This window comes from Poecilia mexicana, unplaced genomic scaffold (genome assembly GCF_051168715.1).
Source record: "Poecilia mexicana isolate PSO_F unplaced genomic scaffold, ASM5116871v1 scaffold_9, whole genome shotgun sequence".
Taxonomy (NCBI): domain Eukaryota; kingdom Metazoa; phylum Chordata; class Actinopteri; order Cyprinodontiformes; family Poeciliidae; genus Poecilia; species Poecilia mexicana.
Window position 1 is genome coordinate 29,271,870 of NW_028263378.1, and position 26,262 is coordinate 29,298,131.

The window sequence follows — 26,262 nt, forward strand, 5'->3', positions numbered from 1 at the left end:
AACAGAGACGGCACACCGGCACCGCTACCAGGTCGCCATCTTGAGGCAACACGGTGAACAACAAACAAGTTCCAAACAACCAGGTTGAGGTAAATACTATTTATTGACTTCATCAGACAGTAAAACTATTTAACACCAGAAACGCTGGCGAGCAGCTACACCACACAGCTGCTCTGCGGCGGTCTGCCATCAGGACAGCATTTATCCGGCCTGCATCACTCAGTCAAAATAAACAGGCTAAGAGAACAGAGGCTACTGCATCCCACAAATACAGACAACTATAATACACACAGAAAGAATTTGTTCCAACACATTCCATTCTGCTTTTTTGTACAATAATCTGATAAACAGCAAAAAAAAGAAAAAAAAAAGAAAAGACAAAAAAACAGAACTGTGCCATTTAATCAAAAATCAGTATAGTTTATTTTCACAGAAATATCTAGGAATCATTCTTGATTTCATTGAATAAAATAAAGAATTAAATAATTTGGTTCTAATGATTAGACACTTTCTGCAAAGACACTTGTTAACAGTAAATATACACATTGGTGAGAACTATATACAGTTGATAATTTGATTAATTTTGACCTCTTTGAAGCTGGCCAGGTGGTGGGGCAGCAGATAGAGGTGGGCCTAAATGTTATAGAAATAAACGGGCAGGAAACGGTCTGTCCCAGCTGATAGACTGGAAGGGCCTGGTGGTGCGTCCCACTTGTTCTCAACACGTCAGGCCTCTATTCTGTAACAGATGCTTGAATGTAAAAAAAAAAAAAAGACATTCATCGTACTAACATCAGTCGTTGGTTTTAGTTGTACAGATTTTCTTTTGCATGAATGTAAAAAAGTAGATTCTCCTTTACTGAAGTTAGTGGTAACATTGAAGATCTAATGTGCGTCTCGTAACACGTTGGCCAAGTTTCTCCGGTTCATAAGCATATCTTTGGAAAAGTCAACATAAACAATGAGCTATGGAAAATAAAAATCTACAATCATTCAGATTAACTGTTAACTGGCTACAGATGGAGAAGACTGAGGTGCTTCCAGTAAAAAGAAAAAAGAAAAAAAGCATTTAAAAAAAGCTAGAAAAGGAAAGATAACTCACTTATCTGGTTTTATTTAAGCTGTTTCAAAGAGTTTATCATTAAAAGTGCCTGTAACAAAAGCATGAAAGTAACCTGAAGAAACAAAGAAGCCTTAAATATTTACCAGAAGTAGTAATAAGTCATGTTCTAGGGTCAATATATTACTTGGAATTCTGTGTTTACGACTTCGTTGTGTCTCGTTGGACGTGTTGTGTGCCTTCACGGTTTCTTGGTGGGATTTACTACAGGACCCACAGGCGCGCTGACGGGAATGACGCCGGTGGCCAGCAGGATGATGATGAGGACGATGATGAGCACCACCACCACGATGACGACGATCAGCTTGACGTTCTTCCACCAGTAGGACCGGGCCACTTTGTGAGAAGTCTGCTTGAAGTTCTGAGCCTGGGAATGGAGGAACATGAGAAGGATCACCCAAAATGTCACCATTCTCCACACAAACCCCAGGCTCCATTCTGCTGCAAGCTACAATTCTCAGACATCATGTAGATGATTCAGATGCTCAAATTAAACAGAAGTTTTCCTATAGATGTCACTGGATGAGGACACACTGACAGGAAAAACGGCAGGCAGTTCCAGGATTGTGCTTTAATTCTTTAGGACAAGCATATTTTCCTTCTTGGTTTATCAATAATCAGTTTTCTGCTTTTTAATAAAATGAAAAGACAATAGCTGCGTTCCCACTGACCATATAGTTGTGCAAATCGATGTTTTGAAAATAAATTTGCTTAATGGAAACTGCACCTTTTTTTTGCATCATATGTGATCAAGAATCAGATGTGAAAACCACGAAGAAGAAGGCAAGGAGGAGCTGGAGGATGATGGGCTGCATGTTATTTGCCAACATTATGTAAACAAACTTATTCACATGTCATTTTAATCGCATCTTTTATTTAATGGAAACGCATCAATTGCAAAATTGTGGTTTTTTTGACATTAGTGGAATACAGACAAATTTTTCTGCACATCTGTAATGGAAACACAGCTAGTGAAAGATTTTTCATAGTTCTTCCCAATCAAAATGGCTTCTTTACTTGGATAAGTTTTTAAAAAAACATATAATCAGGGAGTTTGTGTAGACTTTTGATGACTGAATCCATATACACTCTTTAGACTCCTGTCTATAGCGGCTGATTGGTTTCGCTCCCAGAGACTTCAAGTGAACCTTTAATGAACAGTAAAATCAAAATGTGACATGGGTTGAAGCGTACTGTGTAATGAGACATCTGATCCTGAGGGAGCAAGCTGTGGGGTTAATGAGCTCATTCTCTTTCCAAGGTGCCTGACTGAAACGCTCTCCATTAAAAGTTGCGTTCAACAGAAGAATGATGACGACACTTTATTTGCCTTTCCCCCCATACACCCCATCTAAAGCATCCTGTTCAGAGTTGTTCATAATGACTACCACTGTGATCATGGCTCAACAATAAACCTACACAGTGCAACTCAGTGTTTCGGATAAACTAAAAGGAGAGCAAAAGTATATAATAATAAAAATATGGCAGTAACACTGACCCCTGCTTGAAGATCCTCCGACTTGCCCATGAGGTCGTCCAGTCTCTCTCCTCGCGCCAGGATCCGGTCCACATTCTGCGTCATGATGTTCTTCACTCCATCCACCTGATCCTTCAGGTTCTGGACCTTGTCCTTGGGCTCTGGTGCGTCCTCGATTCCTCCGTGCTCCTAAGGCGGCACAAAGTACTCAGAATTAGCTGAACTACGCCAGATATCATCAACTTTACCATGTCAATGTCAATGAGGACTCGACATTCTTCAATGACAAATTGCAGTTGTTAGACATCACCTGCATCAATATACATTTCATCTCATTTTATCGCATGTACTAGACCCAATAAATATGCTGCAGTCAAATATATAATATTTGTGCACTCAAATCCTAGGTGCTCTACTCTCACCTATTTCCAAGAAATTTTGATGGTTCGAAACTCAAGCAGCAATATCAGAGTAACTATTTAAATGTATGCAGTCTTATTTCTCTTCAGAAGGCCTGTGGGCATCTCTGGACTAAGATTTAAACCTGATACGACTGAAAATAAATCATGTATTACAGAATAATCACAAGGCTTTGGACATGCAGGATAAACTTATCTTCACAGTCTACAAAGCTTAAGGAGTTTTACGTTAAGTGTCTGGTTAAGAAAAATAAAATAAATAAATCTAAGTACCACCCAAATTCAGGCAGAGATGCAGCCAAGTACAGGGAAGAAACCTTTAGAGCTTAAATAACGTCATTACAAAACTCACAATGTGCTCACCATAATACACAGAGTAAGATTATGTATTATGGACAGTGATTAGTCTAAATGTGAGTAGGCAGATTTACACATTTCATAGTCGTCTCTCCGTTTACAGGTATTGAAACAGCTGTGACATCAACACAGTAATGAAATGATGGCAATTAAATGTTTCAGCGTCAGCAGAAAAACTATGTTAGTTTTATAGAGAAGACTGAACTCAACAGCAGGTGATAAAACATCTCAACATTCATTGAGATGAAAAATCTTTTACCTAATACACCACTGTAGGTAAAAGATACCTATCTTGCTGTCAGAACTAAAATAAATAGTTTTAAAAAGGCATCATTTTGGGCAAAACCACTTGAGATATAAAAAAAAAGCTTCGATTTGTTCTTAACTAGAGTCCCCATCCAAAAGTTTGATTTACGGTACATCCATTTAGCACCATAATGTGAGACAACTCACTTATTTATCCTCAATATTTTAGCTTTCCCTTAACTTTAATATTTTTTTCAGTTATTTGCCATATTATTGATTTGAACTTTGTTTTTAAGAAAAATACCAAATTTGAGTTTGGAATCTACCAAGGAACGTCTGGTTGCTTTAAAACGAACCAACTTCACTTGGAAAAGCCCAATTGTTGAAGAATCCCTTTCATGCATGACAGGGTAAACATTCCTTCAAACTTTAAACTCATCATAAATATTCAGACGGACCTTTAGAAAACATTCACACCCACCGAAGGTTTGCCATCCACTAAATATAACCTACTGATTTGTATCGTGTTGCCATTTTCAGGTCACTGATCAAAACTCTTGCATGCGGCAGCCGACCCCGCTGAATGCCAAATTATTTTTTCCAGGGGTTGTTTGATACAGTGTAAAGTAAACTCATTTTTCAATGCTCTTGGTGTGAATTCACAGCAGAAATGGCAGCAGGTGTGTGTGCGCACACACACACCTCCTTATCCCACAAGACGGCAGTAGCCTCTAAACAAAGCCGTATCTAGGAAACAGAGCAGGTTTTTTCCTGCGTCATCCGTTGTCTGACTGATGCTATCCTGTGTCTTCATAATGTTCTCATCTCAGTTGCAAGTTTTATAGATTTTTAATAGCTTCATTAGTTAATGCTTAACTGTATGCTATTATTTTTATTTTTTGCTAAACCCCACGTCCACTGAGGAAGGAGCGACATCCAACCTTACGTTTTATTCGCCTGCCACACAAACCTAGCTCAGCCCTTTCCTGATCTCTTCACACCAATGACTCCTTCAAGGCACACTGAATGGCTGACGGCTATCTCTGTTCACAGAAAGAGGGGCATGTCTCCGATTCATGGAAAGTGGCCTTGGTATTCCAGCTGAACTCAGTAACTCATACAAAAGCCTGTGAGATGATAGGAGTGCAGCAATTTAGCTGGTGTATGTAAGCTAAAGATATTGGAGGAAGAAAAACACCTAAGACTACAGTGTGTGTTTCACAGCTGCTCTGAATGCAAAGTGACTGATTTCCCTTGTCCATGTTAGCCACATCTCCAAATCCTAACTGTCTGATTTTACTACCCAAATGTAATAAGTGCCAAGCACTGAATAATATAGAGGTAATGAACATGCTCTGAGATTCTTTATGGTCTAATCATAATGAATAGTCCCTTTTAAAGAAAAAAAAAAAACAAAAAAACATTTGTTACATAAAAATGCTTTTTTAAAATCTTGGTTACACTTCAGCAGTTCCTCATTGGTTTGCATTGACCAATGAGGAACTGTTACTGTGTGTTACCTAACTCCAGACCAATGCTACCCTGTGGCGTTAGCAACACAAACCAATGGTTTGTTAACGTTAGCCAGGTAGCGTTGGTCATAAATATTCAAACATAAATATTCAGAAATATTCAAACATAAATATTCAAACAGACCTTTGAGATGAAGAGGAAGATAGAGAACCAGGAACAAGTTACGGTGGCCAGCAGTGGCATGCAGTAAGGTTCATGACCTGTGAGCCACTAACTCCTCTGGAGTCAGATTTATTAATATATAAAGTACAATTTGGTTGGCTGTTGTTGATCAATTTATTTATTTCAAAAGGGACAAAGTATGATCAGAGTTAGCCATAAAGGCTAACTTTCATCTGTACTCCCTCCAGGTACAATCAATGTAAATTCAATAGATTACGGTGCAACACAGACAACTTAATAATCTTCAACAAAAAGGAATAATAGTAATGATAAATAAAAAGCAACTTTTATCTAAAATGAGCATATTAAGTTACAAATCTAAAAAGAATATAAAGTCATATAGCACAAATATTCACCACAAAGTTGTGCAATACAATACAGAGAAAAACAACTTTATTTTAAAGAAATAAAGATTTCTTTAAAACCTTTTAATTATCCTTTAATTAATTTCATGGTGTTTGGCGATGTGATGGAAAGAAAAAAAATAAAAGAATATTCAATACATGATCAAATTGTTTCTTTTTTTTACTTAAATATTTTTCTTTGGCTAATCTCTCTGTGTATCATTTACCAATGAAGTCAAATCTGGAAATGAAATCAGCAGCAACTTAGTCAAACTCCAGCAACGAGGAAAACCTGTGGAGTTTGTTAATTGTTGTTTTCAGTGAAGCTTGAAGGGACAGACTGACTAACAGATGTACCAAATATATCCATTTAGATTCCAGAAATGAAAATAAAATGTTTATTGCTGCAGATATCTCTGCAGCCATTTTTGTTTTTGACGTCAGGTCAGCTGAGTTATCTCGGATTTTCCCCTGATAATTTCAACTTTCTGCTAATTTTCAATGTAGGGACTTTGCAGGTTTAACTTCAGAGTAAAAATTAAAACAATACTAATCTGCTCCTTTCAACCAAACACACTGTAACTTTAGACTGAAACTTTATTTTAACTGTAAAACAATACCAGGTAAAAATATTCCATCTCCTCTGCCACTACAGTCGTTTTAAAATCTCTCATAAAAACTGGATTTATTGAGGTGAAGTTTTAGAAATGTCATAATGTTTGAGAACTAATTCTTCCACCACCCCAGTTTATTTATAGTCATTACTGTACTTTATTATTTATAGTCAGTACTGTACTAGATCAACCATAGATCTGTGGTTGATGCAGACAAGAAAATATCTAAATCATAAGCTGTTCCATGTAAATTATTAAAATGTGAAAGGTAAAATACTGCAGATGTCATGAAATGAAGGTCATAATTTTGTAGTATTTTTAAGTTTAGTCTTTTGGGATCTGCAACTTCAGCCACTAATATCAAAGAAAGTTTGATATATGGATTCTCGATTCATCACAGCTTTGTCTTTTAAATTAAACACAACTGAATGATTTACTTCAGTTTCTATTGGAAGTTGGAGAACCCCTCCCCTACCCGTTGCTGCTTACTGCCAGTCAGCTGGGTGAACAAATTCATCTGCATGGCTTGCAAGAAAGATACATTGAACTCTTAGAAAATATTTCCACTTGTAAGAAAAAAATAAAAAAAAGAAACAGTCACGGTTGGGGAAACTAAAGGACAGCAACTAATCACTCAAATGTTTTAAAACTGGCAGCATATCTGTATAGCAGGTATTATCCCAAAATACCAGCTTTATCGAAATAACAGCATGTCGTACATGTTTAGTGGGTTTATTACGTTATTTTGTCTTTACCAAACTTAATAACAGGTAAATGGATATAAGTATAATTGACGTAAATGATTTGCTAACTGTACCTATCTGCCTTTGGGCACAGAGAGGTTTGTTTTTAACAGTCCCAAAGAGGGGAATTAAATAGAGCTGGACTCACACACTCGTTGGGAGAAAACTATTAAATATATTTGTTTAAAATGAATTTTAAAAAAGTCAATAATATCACCGCAGCAGGTTATGTGAAATGGATACATTTTTTAGTGCGAAGTTTTTAGTTTTAACAAAGATGGGGAAAAGAATCCTTCCACCACACAGCTTTTGGTGAGAGCTGGTCATTGGGTGGTATTATTGGCCTTTTTTTTTTTTTTAGCTCGGCGTCGCAAGAACTTTCTTCCTCTAGGTTTAAAAGTTAATATGTTCTCTGAGTGAGCCTGTTTTTTTTTCTCTCTTCCTTCCATAGGACCTGTTTTCTCTAGAAATGCACCTGCTGCCTGTATGGCGGTCAGTAGTGGCATCGAAAGGTTCACACTGAGCAACAAACAGAGGCTTCAGCCATTATTCTCATCACCTACCGGATCATAGTCCATCTTGTTAGAAGCAAAAGTCCTCTTGCTCGTAAATTGGTGGTCCAACTTTTAATTTAACCCTGTTGCGTTCACTTAAGACCTTCTTAAAAACCCGGTTTAAAATGTAAAAGTTTAATACGTTCAAGTTCTAACTACGTTTCCTTCAAGTTAACTTCCTTGTTTTTTTTTCCTTCTGACTAAATTCCTCCGCGTCGCCGGTGTTAAGTGAACCGCATCACAATTTGCTTCCTCTGTCACATTAAAATACGCAACCTCGCAGCGATATACGATTTGCTTCTCGACGAGCAAACACTAAAATAATAAGGTTATTTAAAGTGTTTAAACTATTTAAAGGGCTAATGGGTGATGCCGATGTTTTATGGCCATTATTCACACCTTACGGCGAAATTAAAATGCTTTTATTTTGAAACTGCACCTGTACTTCTCTCATTGTCGTAAAATACACCTGGGCCACTCCTACTGTGGCGTCACACTCAGATGTTACCAGCACATCCTAAATGTGATCTTAGTGAGTCATAATTATTGAGTCATAAACTCTCCTAGAATATTTTTTCTCTGTAGGAAAAGCTCAGTGCTGTGTGTTTTGTCATCATTCATTTTTAAGCAACAGTACTGAACGGAGGTCAACAGCAAAAGGCAAAGAGCTTAGACTTACAGGAATTTAAATTTAAATTACTAGGCAAAAAATATATTACGTTAAAAAATAAATCGGTAGATTGAGAAATAAATATGTATGAGGATGGACTCTGTTTATACAGGTGGATAGAATCAATACTTTTTTTTAGTTAAACATTTGTGGCAATTATATCACTATATTGTAAAAATAAAGACAAGCATAAATCTGTGAACAGTTTGAAAGAAGTCCTCAGTTGGGCTTTAATCCAAACAGAGCCAGATCTGCATAAATGTGGATCCCTGGACTGGAGTTTTGGTGCCTTTTTCATGAAAGAAAAATACTCTAACGCAAACTACAGTACATTGATAGTCACATATATCTGCGGGTATAAACTGATGCACGGTGGGACTACCATGCATCAGTCATGGTTGATTACTCCGTAACATAATCAACCATAACTTCATAATTTTCAAATACTTTAAAATTGTTTATATTGATGAAAATACAAAAACATTAAGTCAACTCACTTCATTTGAGCCTTTGAGTTTTATACAGGACACAATGCTTGCAAAACACACATTCTTTAAAAAATCTGGTCCATCTGAGTTAGTTTTCTGCTACACTTCACATCTAATTGGTCAAAATGTTTCACTTTAGTCTCATTTGACCAAAATGCCATCTTCTAAGTTCATATTATAAGTCGACAGATTGTCACACCTGGTTTCCAGAATCTCCCCTCTCCGTATGTTTGGGTCAACAGCCATGCTGTGGTCGGCCTGTAATTGCACCATACTTTTCCACAAGTTTACCCCTGATCCATCTGTGTTCCTTGTCTTTGTGAAACCTTTTGTTCGCATGACACTTGCATTTATTGAAACCCGTTTATTAAATATCTACAGAAAGTAGTGGCGTGATTTTTTTCTCCAACAAACTTATTGAAAGCATGCGTCATTTTCTTGCATTTCCTTTCTCATAAAATTCCAATAAAAATGTGGCTTTAATGTAGCAAAAAAACAAAAAAAAAAACAAAACAAAACATTTTCTGGTTCAGGTTGGAGTTTAATAAAACCTTCTCTGGCTTTCACAAATTATCAGATTTCAAGGGTTGAATCTTGTGAAATATTTTAAGCTTCTAATCCCAATAAACTGTAAATGATTACCGTAACTTGAGATGAAGCTTAAATAGGTTTTTGCTCTGCTTTTATTTACTTACTTGTGAAGGCAATCCCCTCTTTTTGATCTTAACAGCCATTAATCAGATTTTATTACTGCAACAGCAAAGAGTTAGACTCCATTTTCCTTTCTACAAATCAACAGAGCTGAATGAACTTCCTCCAAGAATGATGCTTTTAATAATTTCCCTACCAGCTGCTGGCCTCTTTGTAAAGCTGTTTAAAGGATTTGCTTCCTTAATATTCATCTTTTAATTAGAAGTTGGGTTTCAAGCCAATTGAAAATGACAAAGACCTGAAAACTCAAGCATTTCCTCTACAATTTCACATACATATGATAAAAATGACTCCTTCAGTTTTCACATAACAGGAAGGTGTGGTGTCCTGCTTTATGCCCAGCAGCTCCTCCTTGTTGATCTGCTACACCCAGCCAGAAACTTCATAACTCGACCAACCAGTCTGACCACCACCATGCAGGAGGCGGTGCGTGTCGTTCCTGTTGGTTGGATCAACAATAGCTGTGTGCCATCTGATTTGCCACTCCAAATCATACGAGTTTCTTGTCATGAAAATGATCCGCAATAAGGTTATGTTAGTGTTTAAGAATTACTGGAAATTTATGAAAATTTTTTTTATTTATTTTTAACAATTCATTTTTTGAGCACTGGTTGAGCTGTTATAATTATCTACACAGACAGACAGAGAGAGAATAAAGAGCTGAGAACGGTCTGGTGCTGGAGGGAGCAAAAGCAGATAATCTGCATTACATTGAGATAAGAAGACACTTGTTCTTAAAGAAAAAATGAAGTTTTAGATAAACATCGAGTATGAAAAATAAGGCTGTAGAAAGCATAGAAAATGACAACAAAAATAAAAGTTGTGACTCTTCATTCAAATCCTCCGTTCTGGTCAGCTCACTGGCCTTGTCTGATGATGATATCTGACATGTCATCAACCTTCACCAGCTCCAGGTTCTGGGAAAGAAATCAGAAATCAATACCTGTACTGTGAAGTTTACAGATGGTTTGAACAGCAAGCAGCTGTCTGCATTTTTTGTTCCAAGTCCTTTATGTCATGTCTTTATGTGCCCAGAAGAAACATACATTTTACATACATACATTTCTCTGTATGTTTTACAGTGAAATCTGTTATGTTAAAGGTTTCCAATGACATACAGATTTCTCTACAGCTTTAGCGTGTGCATGTTCAAGAGTTTGTGATTTATCCCTAGAGCCCATCTGTTAACCACTGGAACAGGCCACATCAATCTCAACTTTGCTTCCTAATAAGCATCCTGGTGTGTTTGAGTGACGCTCACCTTTTCATTAGCGAGATGAAGCAGGGCAACAAACGCCAGTGGCACCGACAGGTTCTGAGCCATACTGCTGGGTAATCTGGACCGACACAGAGGGAGAGAAACAGGAAAACAGAGACGCTTTAACACATTTTTTTTTTTTTTTACTTTTCCGTTAATTGGAAGTCAAAAACTGTTATCTTTGAAATTAAAGTGGGATAATTGGGGAACAGTGCACCAGTGATTATTTTTGTGCAGAATTAACTTGTATTCACTGTTGTCATGCAGCACGAGCGCCAACTCTGATTAATATTCTTCACAAGTGTTAAGTCGTAGCGGGCCGGGCCAGCAGGTTGGCCAGTACCTTTGAAGCAGAGTCTTTGTGGTCTGACTGAAGGCTTTCTCTCCACACACTGGAGCCTCTGCAGTCTCCTCCACCTGCTGGGAACATCAAGGGGAAAAGCCAATAAAACAGACCTGGACACACAATCAAAAAAAATCCAGCTCAACCCGACTGGCTAGCTACTTTGCTCTCTCTGCGCAAACTCTCAGGACAAGATGTTAGGGGAAAAAAAAGAAAAGGAGTGATTTACCTGTTTTGGTTTTTCTGGGCTGTCAGTCAGCAGAGTCCACATGCTGTTCTTTAGCCTCTTCATATCCATTTTCTTTGCCGTCTTGGCGTAGTTGATTTCAATTTTGTTCACCTTCATAGCAAAATAACACAGTAAGCCTCGAAGAAATTACGAAGCAAAAACTTTTCCAATGTGCAAAAGGGGGGAAAAAAAGGTGGATTTACACATTTTACACATGAAGCTGTATAATACAATTATAGTGCCTAGAAAGTATTTTCATTATTGAAATTATTGGCAACTAATTTAGTAATCCATTAATTGTTAACTGGAGTGTACAGACTCAAAAAAAGGAAAAAAAAAGGGGGGCAATTTTCTGAAAGAACAATATACTCAGGGCAGTAGTTAAGCCAAATTTGTACACATATATCATCATTTTGCATATAAGATAGATGTTTTCTACTAAAAACTAGTTTTCTAGTTTTAGCTTCACTTGGTTCAAATTCTGTAAAAAGAATGTAAAAAAAAAAAAAAAAAAAAAAAAAAAAAAAGAATCAACTGAGCATCTTATGCTATTCAAGTATTAGTTGTGAAAGGAAAGAAAAAAAAAACAGATCAGCCCTACATTGCATTGATGTTAAGTCAAGCAAAATGAGCTGAGCTCAGCAGTATTGTTGGAAGGACTTTAGCTGCGATGCATCTTCTGCTTCAAAATGATCAAATGTTTACTAAAGGAATGATGTGTCGTTGCATGTTAGAACATAAAACGCTTTTTGTTATTGATTGATTTATTTTTCGGATTTTAATTCATTCCTAATATTGTATTACATAAAAAGGTTTAAATGAAGAATCTGCAGAACGTACCAATATTTTTATCCAATTAATTGCTACAGATCACTTGATTTTTAGCTGCAGTCCTGGACTCATGACAAGTTTATTTTTCTACAATTCTTTCCGCTGGTGTCAAAAATGACTGGACAGAAAAAACAGAAGATGTTTCCATCTTGTTTTTTTTTATTTTAATTTGTGGCAGCTGCATGCTCCTTATTGAATACATCTAAAGAAACCAATCACGGATCTCTTATTTTAACACAACATCAGAAAAACAGAGGTTTGTGTTTGTAATGTGGAAGCTAACCACAGTGTGAAAACTGTTGTAAGGCTCTGTGTTTGTGTTATAGAAAGCATCAAACAGAGGACATACCCTGTGTGGCTCAGGCACCAGATCTTCCTCCCCATATGTGGAAACTCCCTCCAGGTCTTGTGAGGGCTGAGACAGACCGTCACCTGAAGGCTGAGTGTCATCTGAACCAGCAAAACCTTCGACATCATCATCACTGTCACCACCCTGAAACAGAGCGGACGGTCGCTTTCATGCTGCTGCTGACATCTAGTCAAACAGCAGCTTCAGTAAGTGTATAATCACAGCTGGACATTGTAATCTCTAAGTATGACTATGACCACATTGCTATGCAGCTGGTCTGTTCTGCTAAGGCGTACTGCAGACTCAGCAGATTTCTGCTAACGTAAAGATGGCTTCCAGACCTGAAGACCAGGACAGAAGTTGGCTGTGTCGTTGGCGTTGTTGTAGTCGTAATCCCCGATTCCTTCTCCAAGCTCTCCAGACAGCCTCTTCTGGGCCTCTTGACTCAACTACACAGAGCAGAAAACACATTCTATGTTAGAAAATCTAGACAATGTCAGATGTCAAAGAATCTTAGACTTTCCAGACATAAACTTCCAGATTTCTATGTACGTTTTCAACCTCCTATGAAAGTAAAAATAGAAATGTTTATAAGTGGTAAGGCCAAACACAGAGAGACCAAAAAAGGACATGAAAGACAGAAACAGAAAGAAAACATGAAAGACAGAAAAGACTGAAAAAAGACAAAGATACAGAAAGAAATACATAGACAGAAAGATGGACAGAATGAGAGAAAAAGACAGAAAGAAAGACAAAACAATATATAAAGACAGCCAGAAAGGAAAGCAAACCTGGAAATACACATTTTTCTTCCATTTCTTTTCCCCACACTGACAGAAACTTTAAATCACATGTAATGCTTTTCTAGACATGTTGGAATCCTGTTAGTATGTGTGAAGAACATTTTTTTAATGCTCCAAGACACCCTTAAAAAAATCCCACACAATATAATGTCTTAGATAAGCTTCTAGAAATCAGTGTTTGTCTTGGATTAGTGTGTGACTGTAAAGACGTAGAACTGGAGCTTTCAAACTCTTAAAGGATTCTTTAAATGAAAAAATAAAATGAGACAAAGTTGGTGAATGTTGGTACAGGTTCTCCTGAACACTTAATTATAGTCTGATTAATCAGACTCACTCAAACATAGAACTGTCCATTATGATGCATTACTTCTGATGTATTTTAGCTAGAAAGCAGAGCAGTGACCAGGTGGGGCGGATGTCTCACCGAGCTGGACGGCTTGAGACTGAGCTGGGAAAGAGTCTCTGGGGCAAACTTGAAATCTGCAGGCAGGGTCGTCTTCTTGTTGCTGGCACTGAGGGCGGACTTACTGTTAGTGGTGGCTGCCTGGACATAAGGAGAGAGAGAGAGAGAAAAAAAAAGAGACTCTCAAAAGACAAAATGTTTGGGAGGAATCAGTAATTCAGCCGTCTAAGCTAGCTCCATCAGGTTACTGGAGCTGAGGTGCCTCACATTAATATACATTTATTCATGTCCCGTCCGCAAACTTTAATGCATTTTATTGGGATCAAGGCATATTCTAACCATTTATGACAGTTTTGACGACACATTCTGATAGATTCTTCCTGCCTTTGTCAAATGTCAAAGACTGAAGCAAAAATGATAAAGATTTATATGAAAACAGGAAACTCCCTATCCCAAGAAAACGATACTTATTAAAATTGAAAGTCTAATTTATGTTTCTGATTCCTTGTTGTTGCTATTCCTGTTTTTTTTTTAAATCTTTATTACTGTACAGCATCAGCGTGTCTTAAAAAACGCTTCATAAAATGTATTATTAATTCCCTTTATGCTGAAGCTGAACCCATCCCATCTGGCATTAAGCAGCAAAAACAATCAATGCGCAAAAAAAGAGTTTAGGATATAAGACATTTTACTTTTTTTTTTTTTTTTATAGTTTGAATAAATATTCAGGTGTTGGGGGTTAAAGCAGGTTTACCCTTGTGGTGCGAAAGTATGTGTCAAAGTTGACATCATCGCTGAAGTCTATCTCAAAGGTCTTCTTGGGCTTCCTTTTTCGGGTCTCTTTATCAGGAACATGATCCACTGAAACACAACAAACAGGATTAAAAAAAAGGACAACAAAAACAATCAGCTTTCTGTATACATGAACCGCAGGGATCAATAAACTCTCAATTTTGAGAGAATGTGAGAGGATCATTTGCTTCCAGGTCACTCAAACAGTGTGTTAGCATAGCTAATATTTGTGTAAGGATGCAGTCATGTTTACTGTTCCTTCCTCTGGAAAACACAAAAGATGTAGTGGACAGAAAGAATCGTCCTTGTCAATTCTTTACGGTAATGAGCAGGTGCACGTTTTGATTTTAAGTATGTACCATTTTCTCATTAGTCCCAATTTAAAACATCACTATTTATAATCTAATACTCCCTTTTCAGGACATTCAATTCAGCAAGCAAAGAAACTACTACATTTTGAAATTTAAATATGGGTTTTTGTTCAAACTCATATTTCAGCTTAATGCTATGTCAATTTTTTAATTAAATAAAGCAAGAAGTGTCTTTATTTTGAAGAAATGCAAGTGCTGTGAACGCCCATTAGGGCGAGTGTTCTAAGTGTCCACTCCTTAATGTGAGTCAGAGGTTTAGGAAACCCCAGTCTGCACATGCAATAAAAACTGTGTACCAATATTTGCTATAAATCATAAAATAACGAGCGTGAACCATTAGAGTGAGAGAATGAGTGAATGTCTGGCAAATTTCTCACTGAACAGGAAGTGATTTTCTTTTAAAAAGCTGGAATTTTCTGTTTGTATTGATTTTAGTTTATCTTATTCTGAATCAACTGGAAGTCAAGTAGAAGCCAAACAGAGTTCACTTTGAAATACATACTTATGGTAATTATGGTTATGCTACAGTGACATGAACAGATCAATATAAATTGTCTATAAATTTTAGCATGTTCTACTTAAAGTTACAGTATATAACTTACTTACATAATGTTTTTTGTACTTATTTGTTAATACTGTCACTAGTTGTGACACTAGTTATGACAGCATGGTATGAGATGGGTAATACTACAGCTATCTGCAGAAATGCAGATAGCTATAGTATAGTATACTATGCTATAGTATACTATAATATACTATAGTATAGTATACTACTATACATAGTATAGTATACATACTATACTATACATAGTATAGTATACATACTATACTATACATAGTATAGTATACATACTATACTATACATAGTATAGTATACTACATAGCATACTATACTACAGCTATCTGCAGAAATGCAGTATAGTATACTATACTATAGTATAGTATACTACTATACATAGTATAGTATACATACTATACTATACATAGTATAGTATACTACATAGCATACTATACTACAGCTATCTGCAGAAATGCAGTATAGTATACTATAGTATAGTATACTACTATACATAGTATAGTATACATACTATACTATACATACTATAGTATACATACTATACTATACATAGTATAGTATACATACTATACTATACATAGTATAGTATACTACATAGCATACTATACTACAGCTATCTGCAGAAATGCAGTATAGTATACTATACTATACTATAGTATAGTATACTACTATACATAGTATAGTATACATACTATACTATACATAGCATAGTATACTACATAGTATACTATACTACAGCTAGTATAGTATACATACTATACTATACTATACATAGCATAGTATACTACATAGTATACTATACTACAGCTATCTGCAGAAATGCAGATAGCTATAGTATAGTATACTATAGTATACTATACTATGTATAGTATGTAGTATACTATAGTATAGTATACTATACTATGTATAGTATGTAGTATACTATAGTATAGTATACTATACTATGTATAGTATGTAGTATACTATAGTATACTATACTATGTATAGTATGTAGTATACTATACATAGTAGTATACATATAGTATACATGTAGTATACTATAGTATACTATACTATGTATAGTATGTAGTATACTATACTATAGTATACTATACTATATATAGTATGTAGTATACTATACTATAGTATACTATAGCTATCTGCATTTCTGCAGATAGCTGTAGTATAGTATACTATGTAGTATACTATGCTATGTATAGTATAGTATGTATACTATACTATGTATAGTAGTATACTATACTATAGTATACTATACTATAGTATACTATACTATAGTATACTATACTATGTATGGTATGTAGTATACTATACTATAGTATAGTATACTATATAGTATAGTATACTATAGTATACTATAGTATACTATACTATAGTATACTACATACTATACATAGTATAGTATACATACTATACTATACATAGCATAGTATACTACATAGTATACTATACTACAGCTATCTGCAGAAATGCAGATAGCTATAGTATACTATAGTATACTATATACTATACATAGTATAGTATACATACTATACTATACATAGCATAGTATACTACATAGTATACTATACTACAGCTATCTGCATTTCTGCAGATATCTATAGTATAGTATACTATACTATAGCATACTATACTATGTATAGTATGTAGTATACTATAGTATAGTATACTATACTATGTATAGTATGTAGTATACTATACATAGTAGTATACATATAGTATACTATAGTATACTATACTATGTATAGTATGTAGTATACTATACTATAGTATACTATACTATGTATAGTATGTAGTATACTATAGTATAGTATACTATACTATGTATAGTATGTAGTATACTATACATAGTAGTATACATATAGTATACTATACTATGTATAGTATGTAGTATACTATACTATAGTATACTATACTATGTATAGTATGTAGTATACTATACTATAGCTATCTGCATTTCTGCAGATAGCTGTAGTATAGTATACTATGTAGTATACTATGCTATGTATAGTATAGTATGTATACTATACTATGTATAGTAGTGTACTATACTATAGTATACTATAGTATAGTATACTATACTATGTATAGTATGTAGTATACTATACTATAGTATACTATAGTATATAGTATAGTATACTATAGTATATAGTATAGTATACTATAGTATATAGTATACTATAGTATACTATACTATAGTATACTACATACTATACATAGTATAGTATACTATACTATACTACATACTATACATAGTATAGTATACTATACTACATACTATACATAGTATAGTATACTATACTACATACTATACATAGTATAGTATACTATAGTATACTACATGTATACTACTATGTATAGTATACTACATACTATACATAGTATAGTATACTATACTACTATACTATAGTATAGTATACTACATACTATACTATACTACTATACTATAGTATAGTATACTACATACTATACTATAGTATACTACATACTATACTATACTATAGTATACTATAGCTATCTGCAGAAATGCAGAGGGAGGACAAGCTTGATTTTTACACAGACTGTCTTATATTATACTGTCACTTCATAGTGATCATTTTAACAACTGTGTAAAAAACTGATTTGTTAAATAAAAATTGTATACGGTAGCTTTAAGATGAACAGGAAAGTGATTCTCTTCACTCACGTTTGTGTTTCGGTTTGAACTGCCAGTATCCGGGGCCGGCCCATGCTGCCATGGTTCTTGGGCTGAAGTAAGAATATTCTCTGGGCTGAGAGGAAAGCTGCAGACACATGGTGGCGATGTCTCCTTCTCCAATGGGAATCACATCCCTGGAGGATCAACAGAAGAATCATCAGAAAGAAAATAGTAACCTTGGAAAGGAGCAGAACCCAATTGTCCTACTCTCAACCTCGACAAAGGGCTTTGTTACACTTCAGTTTGAATTGTAAGAAGGAGTAGTGTGAAAGTGACAATCTGAACCTGAGAGAGGTAAACACAAATTGCTGAACACTTTTGAGGTGAAAATGTGTTTTCTGATCAACATGCTGATGACAGCTTCACTGTTCTGTTCATAGACATGCCAGATGTAACGAAAAGAATCCACCAGACTGAGGAACTAGCTCATGTTTCAGCCTGTTGAAGTGCCAATCTTTAAATATTTCGAAACAAAGGTCAGGTATTTAACATGTTAAATACCTGACCCCCACATAGATTTCGATACATTAAAAACAATTTAAAAAGCAATTAATTGATTAAATTAATTGAATTTATACTTTATTTTTTAAATACACATACAATAAGTTCCGGCCAGAACTTTTGTATTCCGTTTCTGGTACGTCCGTAAATCTGATGCACAAGTGGCAACCGCAAACAACAGCGATTTACGACAAAGCTGGTTCTCTTGGCACTTTAAAATAAATGTGTATTAAAAAATCTGCTTCTAAAAATGATGTGATAGGATGCTAGGAAAGAGTATTGTGTTCAAGATGTGCTAAATGGAGTTAGCCTATAACCAAAGCTACGCAAGCCTAAAATAGCATCTCAATGCTAAACATGTAGCAGGACAGTCGTCCCTAGAGCTAATATAAGAGTCCACATTTCCAAAGAGTCTTTTTTTCATAGAATCTACATGAAAGCTGAGTGAGTATAACACTTTGAACCAAGCTGATGGTTGTCTAACATAAATAACAGATTAAAAACAATAAGTATATGGTTTTGGATTAGAAAATGTTGCTTGTTTTGCTGTCATTTCCAAGTCCCACCACAACTCAAAACTTAAAAAAAAACAAACAGAACTCCTGGTAATATAAAAATCCTGGCCACAAATATTCCCACAGGGTGGGCCGACAACATCTGTCCTCATACCTCGCTTTGCTGGGGCCGGACGATTCGCAGCCCTCCTTGTGTTCCTTAGATCCTTCCTCACAGTCAGCTAGTCCCTCTTCATAATCGGCATCAAAGTCAGGGCAGTCATCTTCTTCTGGCTCCGGCTCCGCATTCACGTCAAACACGTGTTCGCCCTGCTTCATCTTCTCCAGCAGCTGGTTCATGGTCTGAAGGCAGATCAACATCCAGACGGACAGATTCATGGTTTGCTTCAACTCCGTTTATTCATTACCAAACCAGTAAGTAAAACATTGATAGAAAATTATACGACTTTTAGTTTAGTCTGGACATTATATTTTGATGAGCTGGAACATAGTTTTAAAAAGTTTCTTGAAATTGGAGCTTTAAATTCTCTTAAAGGAAATAAAAAATGTCCAATTTTCTATTGATCGACTAAGCAGAAATTGGGAAGTTAAGTAGTTAAAAATTTAAAAAAGAACAAGTAGATTTTTTTATATTCATTAAATGCATAAAATTTATCCAGTGTGAGCATTTTTGGTCCATAAAAGCATTAATCAATTAATAATTTCATGCACTTCTATTGAGTTTAGTAAAAATATTGATCTTCAAAAATGTAAACAACAATGCATCAACGTGAATAGCATAGTTAATCATTTTCTGTTAAAATTAATTTACTACTAGCTCTATGAAAAAAACATACAGGATATTCATATTGATTTTATTCTCCTTAGAAGAAAAAAACAAGAAACAAAAAATCTGGAATGACCAGTGGGTCAGCCTTCAGATAAAACAGGAAATCACTCTGAAAAAAACAAAAACAAAACGAAACAAAAAAAAAAATCCTGATTCCACTTCTAAAAGGTTTTTTGTTAAACCTGCCTTTATTTCCATGACCAGCAAAAAGCAAATCCTGTATTTAGAATAAGAAGATAGTTTTGTCAGAAAAATGTGCTCCAACCCTCAAATTCACTAGTTTTTTCTGTTTCATTAGGTCTGACTGAAAAAAAGATTGAGATTCATCATCGTTTTAGTGTAAAATTCACAAAGTTAATACAACATAAAAAAACAGCTTTGAGTTAGGCTAACCTGACGATGTGTTGTGGCCAGCTGGTAAATTACGGTATGCAGAAATACTAACAGGGTGGGGGAGAGGATGTGGAATTGAAGATTTATTACTTTTTTGTACTGTTGTAATAATGATAAAAGTGACAATAAGAACTATTTATTACTTTTTTCTGTGACTCAATGGAACAGAATTTCATTTCTCTTTTAGAGCAATAAGGTATTTTTGAATTTGGATTTGTGCTCATAAGAAACAGATCGATCTGCAGTGGGCTTCTTTAGGACACCAGTCACATAAAGAAGTGTGATGTGTAACACTAAAATTCACACACTTGTGGCATTTAGTTATATTTTCAAAATTACTGAGATTTATTGATTCAGCTTTATTGAACAAACAGCCAAAAACTGTAAAAATAACATTGCAGACAATTTTAGTTTTTTTTTTAAACAATTTGAATTTAAGGTGACAACGATAAATCAAAATTTTATAAGACATTTATCATAAGTGTTGAAACAATAAATGCCAACCCCTAAACAGTACTTATAAAAAACCCAGCAAAAAATATTCCTTTAAGCCTGAGATCACAACAGATGTAAAGAGCTCTAAGATATTTCCAATCCAATATCAATGTTTTTACTGTTTTTAGAAATATGTTGCTAGATAAAGTACACAACCATCTGTAGTGTTCAAATTTTAACCCACAAACATGTGAATGAGAGGGTAGAGCCAGATCTTTCCACTTTAATAAGATAACTCTCCTGGTAAATAAAGGTGAAAATGAGCACATTCTGGTCGGGAATAATTCACATCTCCTCCAAAATGATTTTCAAAAGCACATATTTTAGTTGGATGGTTCCTCTGACCTGCTCAGGGTTCCAGCTTGTGAACGAGAAGTCCTGCAGTGAGGGGCAGATGCAGCTCTTCTGCTGGGAACGCTGCAGTGCAGCTGGCAGAGGCACAGCACAGAGAAACAGAGAGAACTTAATGATCCTTACAGATATCAGCTCCAAAACGTGGCTCAAATATTCAACTAATGTCACAAAGCACAATAAATGTTTATTAAGATGAACTCCTTTTATAGTGGTTGCTGTGGGTTTTTTTACCATTGAACGGTGATGCAGAAACTCTCTGTGGAGTTGGTGGAGAGTAGGAGGGTGTGGACTGCAGGAGGGTCATGTGTGAGGGAAACAACAGCTCGCAGCGACTGCTCTCACTGAACAGAACGGACAGAAAGACCCCCGCTGTGCTGCTCTCATCAAAGGATGAGGCCATCCGCTGAAACATGGGGTCCACCTGGGAGACGAGTCAAAGTTAACGAAAGGATCACGCTGAATTAGCGCTACAAAGTAAAAGCCGGTAACATCGTCAGAGATTCCTTTATGTTAACGGCTGAACAGAAGTGATAAAACAGGGGTTAAAGAGGAAACTGAACGCTCCGTTTGACCCCCATCTGATTCCTGACCTCAGTCCAATCATAAAGCATCTGCCATCACCCAACGTTTGGACATCGTGGTGTGGACACAGTAGGTGGTGAGTTAGAAAAAAAAAAACCCCGCCAGATTTTCCTCAGAAAAAAATTGGTGTAAAAATTTTTTAATTATTTGAACCGATTTATGCCCAACCACAGGATGAAGTGATGAAAATCAAGTACCCCTAAACAGAAAGCAGTAGTAATGTGTGTTGTACACAACAGCTCCACTTTTACCTCACATCTCCTTTCAGAATCTGCACAGTTGATGTTGCTCAGGTTCTGCTCCACTGTCTTTTTGGGAGGCCTCTTTTTCTTTGGCTGCTTGGCAGTCATGTCCCCAGCTGCCTCGTCTCCATCAATGTTCTCATCTTTCAAACCGTGATCTGCATGAGCACAAAAAGTACAAGCAGAAGGATAAATGAATGACTTGGAGCAGATTGTTTTGACATATTGCAATTTTATAGCACAATCGAGTTACTATGTTAACTTCAGTTGTTTAAAAAGTGCTGTATGCATATCAAATATGACTGAAAAGAAATTTTATATTGTAATTTAACGCCTTGAAATTGGGCCTCCGTTTCTTTAAGAAGCTGCTGCTCTTCCCGATACTCTGCCCTCAGGAAGTCATCACAGCATGGCTCGTCTATTAACCCTTTGTCAATGTTTTTAACTAGAGTTTCACTGAGAAGTAGCTCCTATAATGAGTTCAGCAGATGCTCAGTTCTACCAGGTGTTTGCTAATTGCTGCTAGCTAGTCTGAAGGACCTGAGTGGAAGAGTCAAATTGGAGGACTACTCTAGGAGACAGAAGCTAAGAAACTTCAAAACTGCAGCTCCAAGAAGGAGCTGCGTCTCGAAGGCGGGGCTAGGTCCACCCAGGCATTTTACATAGCTGAATGATCGCCATGGAGATTAAAGGATCCTTCAAACATGCATCAAAGAATCAAGGAAACACCCCACAAGTATGTTTTTGATGAGGGAATAGCATTATAACATGATGGGAAAGCTTAAAAAGTCAATTTTACATAATAAAGGTCCTTTAAATACGCCCAGCTTCTTGTGCATTATTGTGAGTGATCACCTGCTACCAAATACACCAACACACACAACATGTGATGAGATAACTAAGAATAGGATACAGCTACAAGAGACCTGAATTATTAAAGCAAGACGTAATAACCAATAGATACTGGAACAACTGAATGCCTATCAGTATACAGCGCGCCCCCTAGTGTTTAGGACAATCACCAAACAGAACTCAATGCTGTTTTCTCACCTTCTCCAGGTTTCGTTTCAGCCCCAAGACCGCCCAACACCCTGTAGGCATCAGCATGAACAGCATCCACTCTCACAGCATAGATCTTTGTACTGGCATCCAGAGTCCCAGCTGCCACCTGTAGACACAAACCAAACACAACTTACATGATGAAAATTCACCAAAACGTCTGTGTGACTGCACTCTATAAAGTCTAGGATAGATAGTAGAAACATTATTCCATCTGTTGGGGTGTAAAGGCTCACGCCATAATCAAAATGATTTTCTTAACCAAAATCATAACAATACAAGCAGTTTCTTTAAAAACCAAGACATTCAGCATGTAATGATTATTTTTCTTAACACTTAACATTAAATGTTAATATTATCCTTCAAGTTTGTTATACTTATAGCAATGACAAAACAGTAGTTTTCAGAAGACATACCTTGAAGTTGGTGATCTCAGAATCCTTTTGCTTTAGAATATCAGCCATGTAATCAATCAGATGGAGACCAAAGGCATTTTTGGTGGTGATTTTCTGAAAATAAAAATAAAAACCTAGAATCGTACTTACTTTTTATAAGTGAAACTTTCTCATTGGAATTTTTTTTTTATCCTTTTAGCACAATGTTACAAAAAGCCAAAACATGTCTTAGTTTCATATGTTGAAAACAGACAGGCATTTTATAGGCTTTTTCTGTGAAAGCATAATTCTCCAAAATTAGAAACAATGATGTGTGTAGCACGGAAGAAAAAAAAAATCCTCATACTGTTTATAGAACTAATGATCAAATCCATGTAGAAAACAAAAAGAAAGGGTTACAACCAACTACCTGTTTTTGATAACCCACTGTTCACATTGGATTTTATGATTACTATACGTTTACGTTTCATACTTTTCAAGAATGTGATTATTCTTTTTTAGCTGAATGAAGAAAGGAATGAAGAAAGAAAGAAAATGGCCAAAGAAATGAAGTTAGAAAGTAAGAAAAAAGAAAATCACGAAAAAAAAAAAACAATTAGAAAAAAATTATAAAGAAAAAACAGAAATCCATAAAATTAGAAAGAAAGAAAGTTCTTTACAACTCGTTTTCAATTTTATTTTCCATAATTGCAGTGCAGACAGTCCAGACAAACTTACATTCTCAGTTGAAAGCTTTATGCATGTTGAGTAATGCTCTGAGATCTGAGCATTGGACAGCTTGGGTACAGCAGCAGGAGTCCCCACGGCACTGAACAGAAGAAACAACAAACCCATCAGAACAGCAACAAACATGGCAACCCGTCAAACTGATTGTTAAGGAAATAAATCTTACCTAACTGAGTCAATCAAGAATGAATCAAAATGCATTTTGATTATTATTTTATTAAGAAATTAAGCTAAGAATATGAGCAAAGACTCCCCTGCCTAGTCCAGGGAAGGAGAAGAAAGATGAAAGTGCATGGCTTTTAATATCCACCAGCCCTCTTACAGAGATTGGAGGAAAAAGGAAGATCCCACCAGTTTCAGTTTACTTTACAACTCTGGTATTTGCACCTCCAGACTGTGACCTTGGATGGTTCAAACCCAGTTCAGAAGTACCCTTTATTATGTGTTTCCAGCAAGCTGCTTCCAACACGAAGCGTGTTTTAAAGCTAAAATTTAATGCTTGATTGAAATAAAACAAAGTTTTGACCTAACACTGATACAGCGTTTGAGTGCAATATACAAATTGCCAGTTACGTTTCCTGCTGATCTCCACGGCTCACCTGTGAGACCCAGAGTCAGTGAAGGACGAATCGTTGGCAGCTTGAAGGTCGATGACTCTTGATCTCCTGCGCTGACGGCGTTCCTGTTCGTCGTCGTTGCCGGGGAAGGCAGAAAGCAGCGGCGTGCTGCAGGCAGCCGGCGACAGACCTTTGTTCTTCTTCAGAGAGGATGAGTTCCATCCCGGACAGACCCGGGAGACGGGCGTGCATGTCGCACTCATTCTGTCTGGGGGCAGAAGAAAACAGATGTTACTTTGTCCTTCACAAGTAGATGAATGAGTGACAAAAGTTGCTACATTTAAATACAGAAACCTTTAAAAAGCACATTGACTGTAGGTGTGAAAAATGCCAAAGCTGAAGAATAATTAAAAACAGAACTCTGATTTAATAATGTTTTACTGAATTTCCACTGAAACCTTGGACTGATGAAAAGATGAATCAGACTGAAAACCAGCTTCATGGCAGTTTTTACAGTTACACTAATTCTTTTTACTAAAAAAATGTGTAAAAAGCTTTCAGAAGTTTTGTTCAAGATCAAATTCCGTAATTTTCGATATTTAAATCAGCAAGTTCTCCCTCCATTTCAGCTAGTTTCATTGCAGAATATTTATCGGTTCTAGAGTTTTAAACACAAGTGAACAAAAAAAAAGGTTGCTAGACGGATGGATGGACAAACAGTTTGCATGACTGACACCGGGGTAGATTCATAATTGATGGATGGATGAACGAACGGAAGAATTGATTAACTTTTTTTTTTTTTAACCATATTTATTTTTAACCTGGTAACGCCTATTGTATAATACATGCACACCAATAATCTAAAACAAGAGCAATAAATTGGTAGAGAAGCTCGTGGATTAAAGAATGACTAATGAGGTTGATAAATTTGAATAAATTCAAAATTTCTTCTTAGTGAAGATTTTCTTGGGACGAGAAAGATTTTTCATCTCATAGAATCGCCCACCTCTACCGAAGACGCGACTCGGGTCATATCCACCAACAGAAACAACTTGAAATCAGTAACATGTATGCAAACAATGTTATTTTCGGTAATTGTTATTGATCAGACTGTCTGTAAAATGCCAAAAAAAAAAAACAAGATAGCCGTAATATTTGTTTCAGCAAAGAAAGCCTCACTTCATGAAAGTTTCTGGCCAAGCTCAAACCTTGCTAACGTTATGCTAACTCAACACTAGCATAACAACCTGAGCTTTGGTATGACTATCTTCTCATTGTTTGCCAACTGTCTCGTTAGCTCAGAAGAACTTCACAACACAACGTACCTTATAGTTTAAAAGTTCCGACGAAGCCCTTCTGACTGAGGACACTTTCTTTTGAATATTAACAAAAGGAGAGAAAGGAGCAGCACTTTCTGAATTTCTGTTCAGCGTTTGAATTTTTGCGCCGAACGGTTTACGTAATATAACAAAACGTCATCACGTAAAGCCGTCCCCGGAAGTAAGATGCGCCAGTATTATTATTT

At 36.0% G+C, this 26,262-nt stretch overlaps 2 protein-coding genes across 4 annotated transcripts; both read right to left on the minus strand.

Annotated features, from left to right (window-relative positions):
- Positions 1 to 84: 84 nt before the first annotated feature.
- On the minus strand, positions 85 to 7,794 carry LOC106903399 (vesicle-associated membrane protein 8-like). Its single transcript, XM_014967172.2, has 3 exons — positions 7,579 to 7,794; positions 2,619 to 2,786; positions 85 to 1,487 (listed from the first exon to the last, which is right to left on the minus strand). Exons 1-3 carry the CDS (start codon positions 7,591 to 7,593, stop codon positions 1,302 to 1,304), a joined length of 369 nt encoding a protein of 122 aa, XP_014822658.1. The 5' UTR covers positions 7,594 to 7,794; the 3' UTR covers positions 85 to 1,301.
- Positions 7,795 to 9,997: 2,203 nt separating this feature from the next.
- Positions 9,998 to 26,202, minus strand: ncaph (non-SMC condensin I complex, subunit H). 3 transcript variants are annotated; one of them, XM_088009111.1, is made up of 18 exons: positions 26,063 to 26,202; positions 24,780 to 25,001; positions 24,172 to 24,262; positions 23,476 to 23,568; positions 23,051 to 23,168; positions 22,010 to 22,158; positions 21,408 to 21,597; positions 21,168 to 21,250; positions 19,260 to 19,447; positions 18,078 to 18,223; positions 14,409 to 14,515; positions 13,676 to 13,795; positions 12,790 to 12,897; positions 12,449 to 12,592; positions 11,269 to 11,379; positions 11,040 to 11,116; positions 10,700 to 10,775; positions 9,998 to 10,355 (listed from the first exon to the last, which is right to left on the minus strand). In XM_088009111.1, exons 2-18 carry the CDS (start codon positions 24,998 to 25,000, stop codon positions 10,296 to 10,298), a joined length of 2,082 nt encoding a protein of 693 aa, XP_087865237.1. In that variant the 5' UTR covers position 25,001; positions 26,063 to 26,202; the 3' UTR covers positions 9,998 to 10,295. The 3 variants fall into 3 exon arrangements, with proteins under 3 accessions (XP_087865237.1, XP_087865238.1, XP_087865236.1); XM_088009112.1 differs by having other exon boundaries at positions 11,040 to 11,113; positions 24,780 to 25,005; XM_088009110.1 differs by having other exon boundaries at positions 24,780 to 25,005.
- Between the last annotated feature and the right edge of the window lie 60 nt (positions 26,203 to 26,262).

Coding starts and splice junctions, on each gene's coding strand:
- ncaph (XM_088009111.1), bottom strand. CDS start 25,000: ATGAGTGCGACATGCACGCCCGTCTCCCGGGTCTGTCCGGGATGGAAC. Junction 19,448..21,167: donor CAAGCTGGAACCCTGAGCAG/GTCAGAGGAACC, acceptor ATCTGCCTTCAG/ACCATGAACCAGCTGCTGGA. Junction 18,224..19,259: donor TCCGGCCCCAGCAAAGCGAG/GTATGAGGACAG, acceptor TTGATCCTCCAG/GGATGTGATTCCCATTGGAG.
- LOC106903399 (XM_014967172.2), bottom strand. Junction 1,488..2,618: donor CGGAGGATCTTCAAGCAGGG/GTCAGTGTTACT, acceptor CTCCATTCCCAG/GCTCAGAACTTCAAGCAGAC.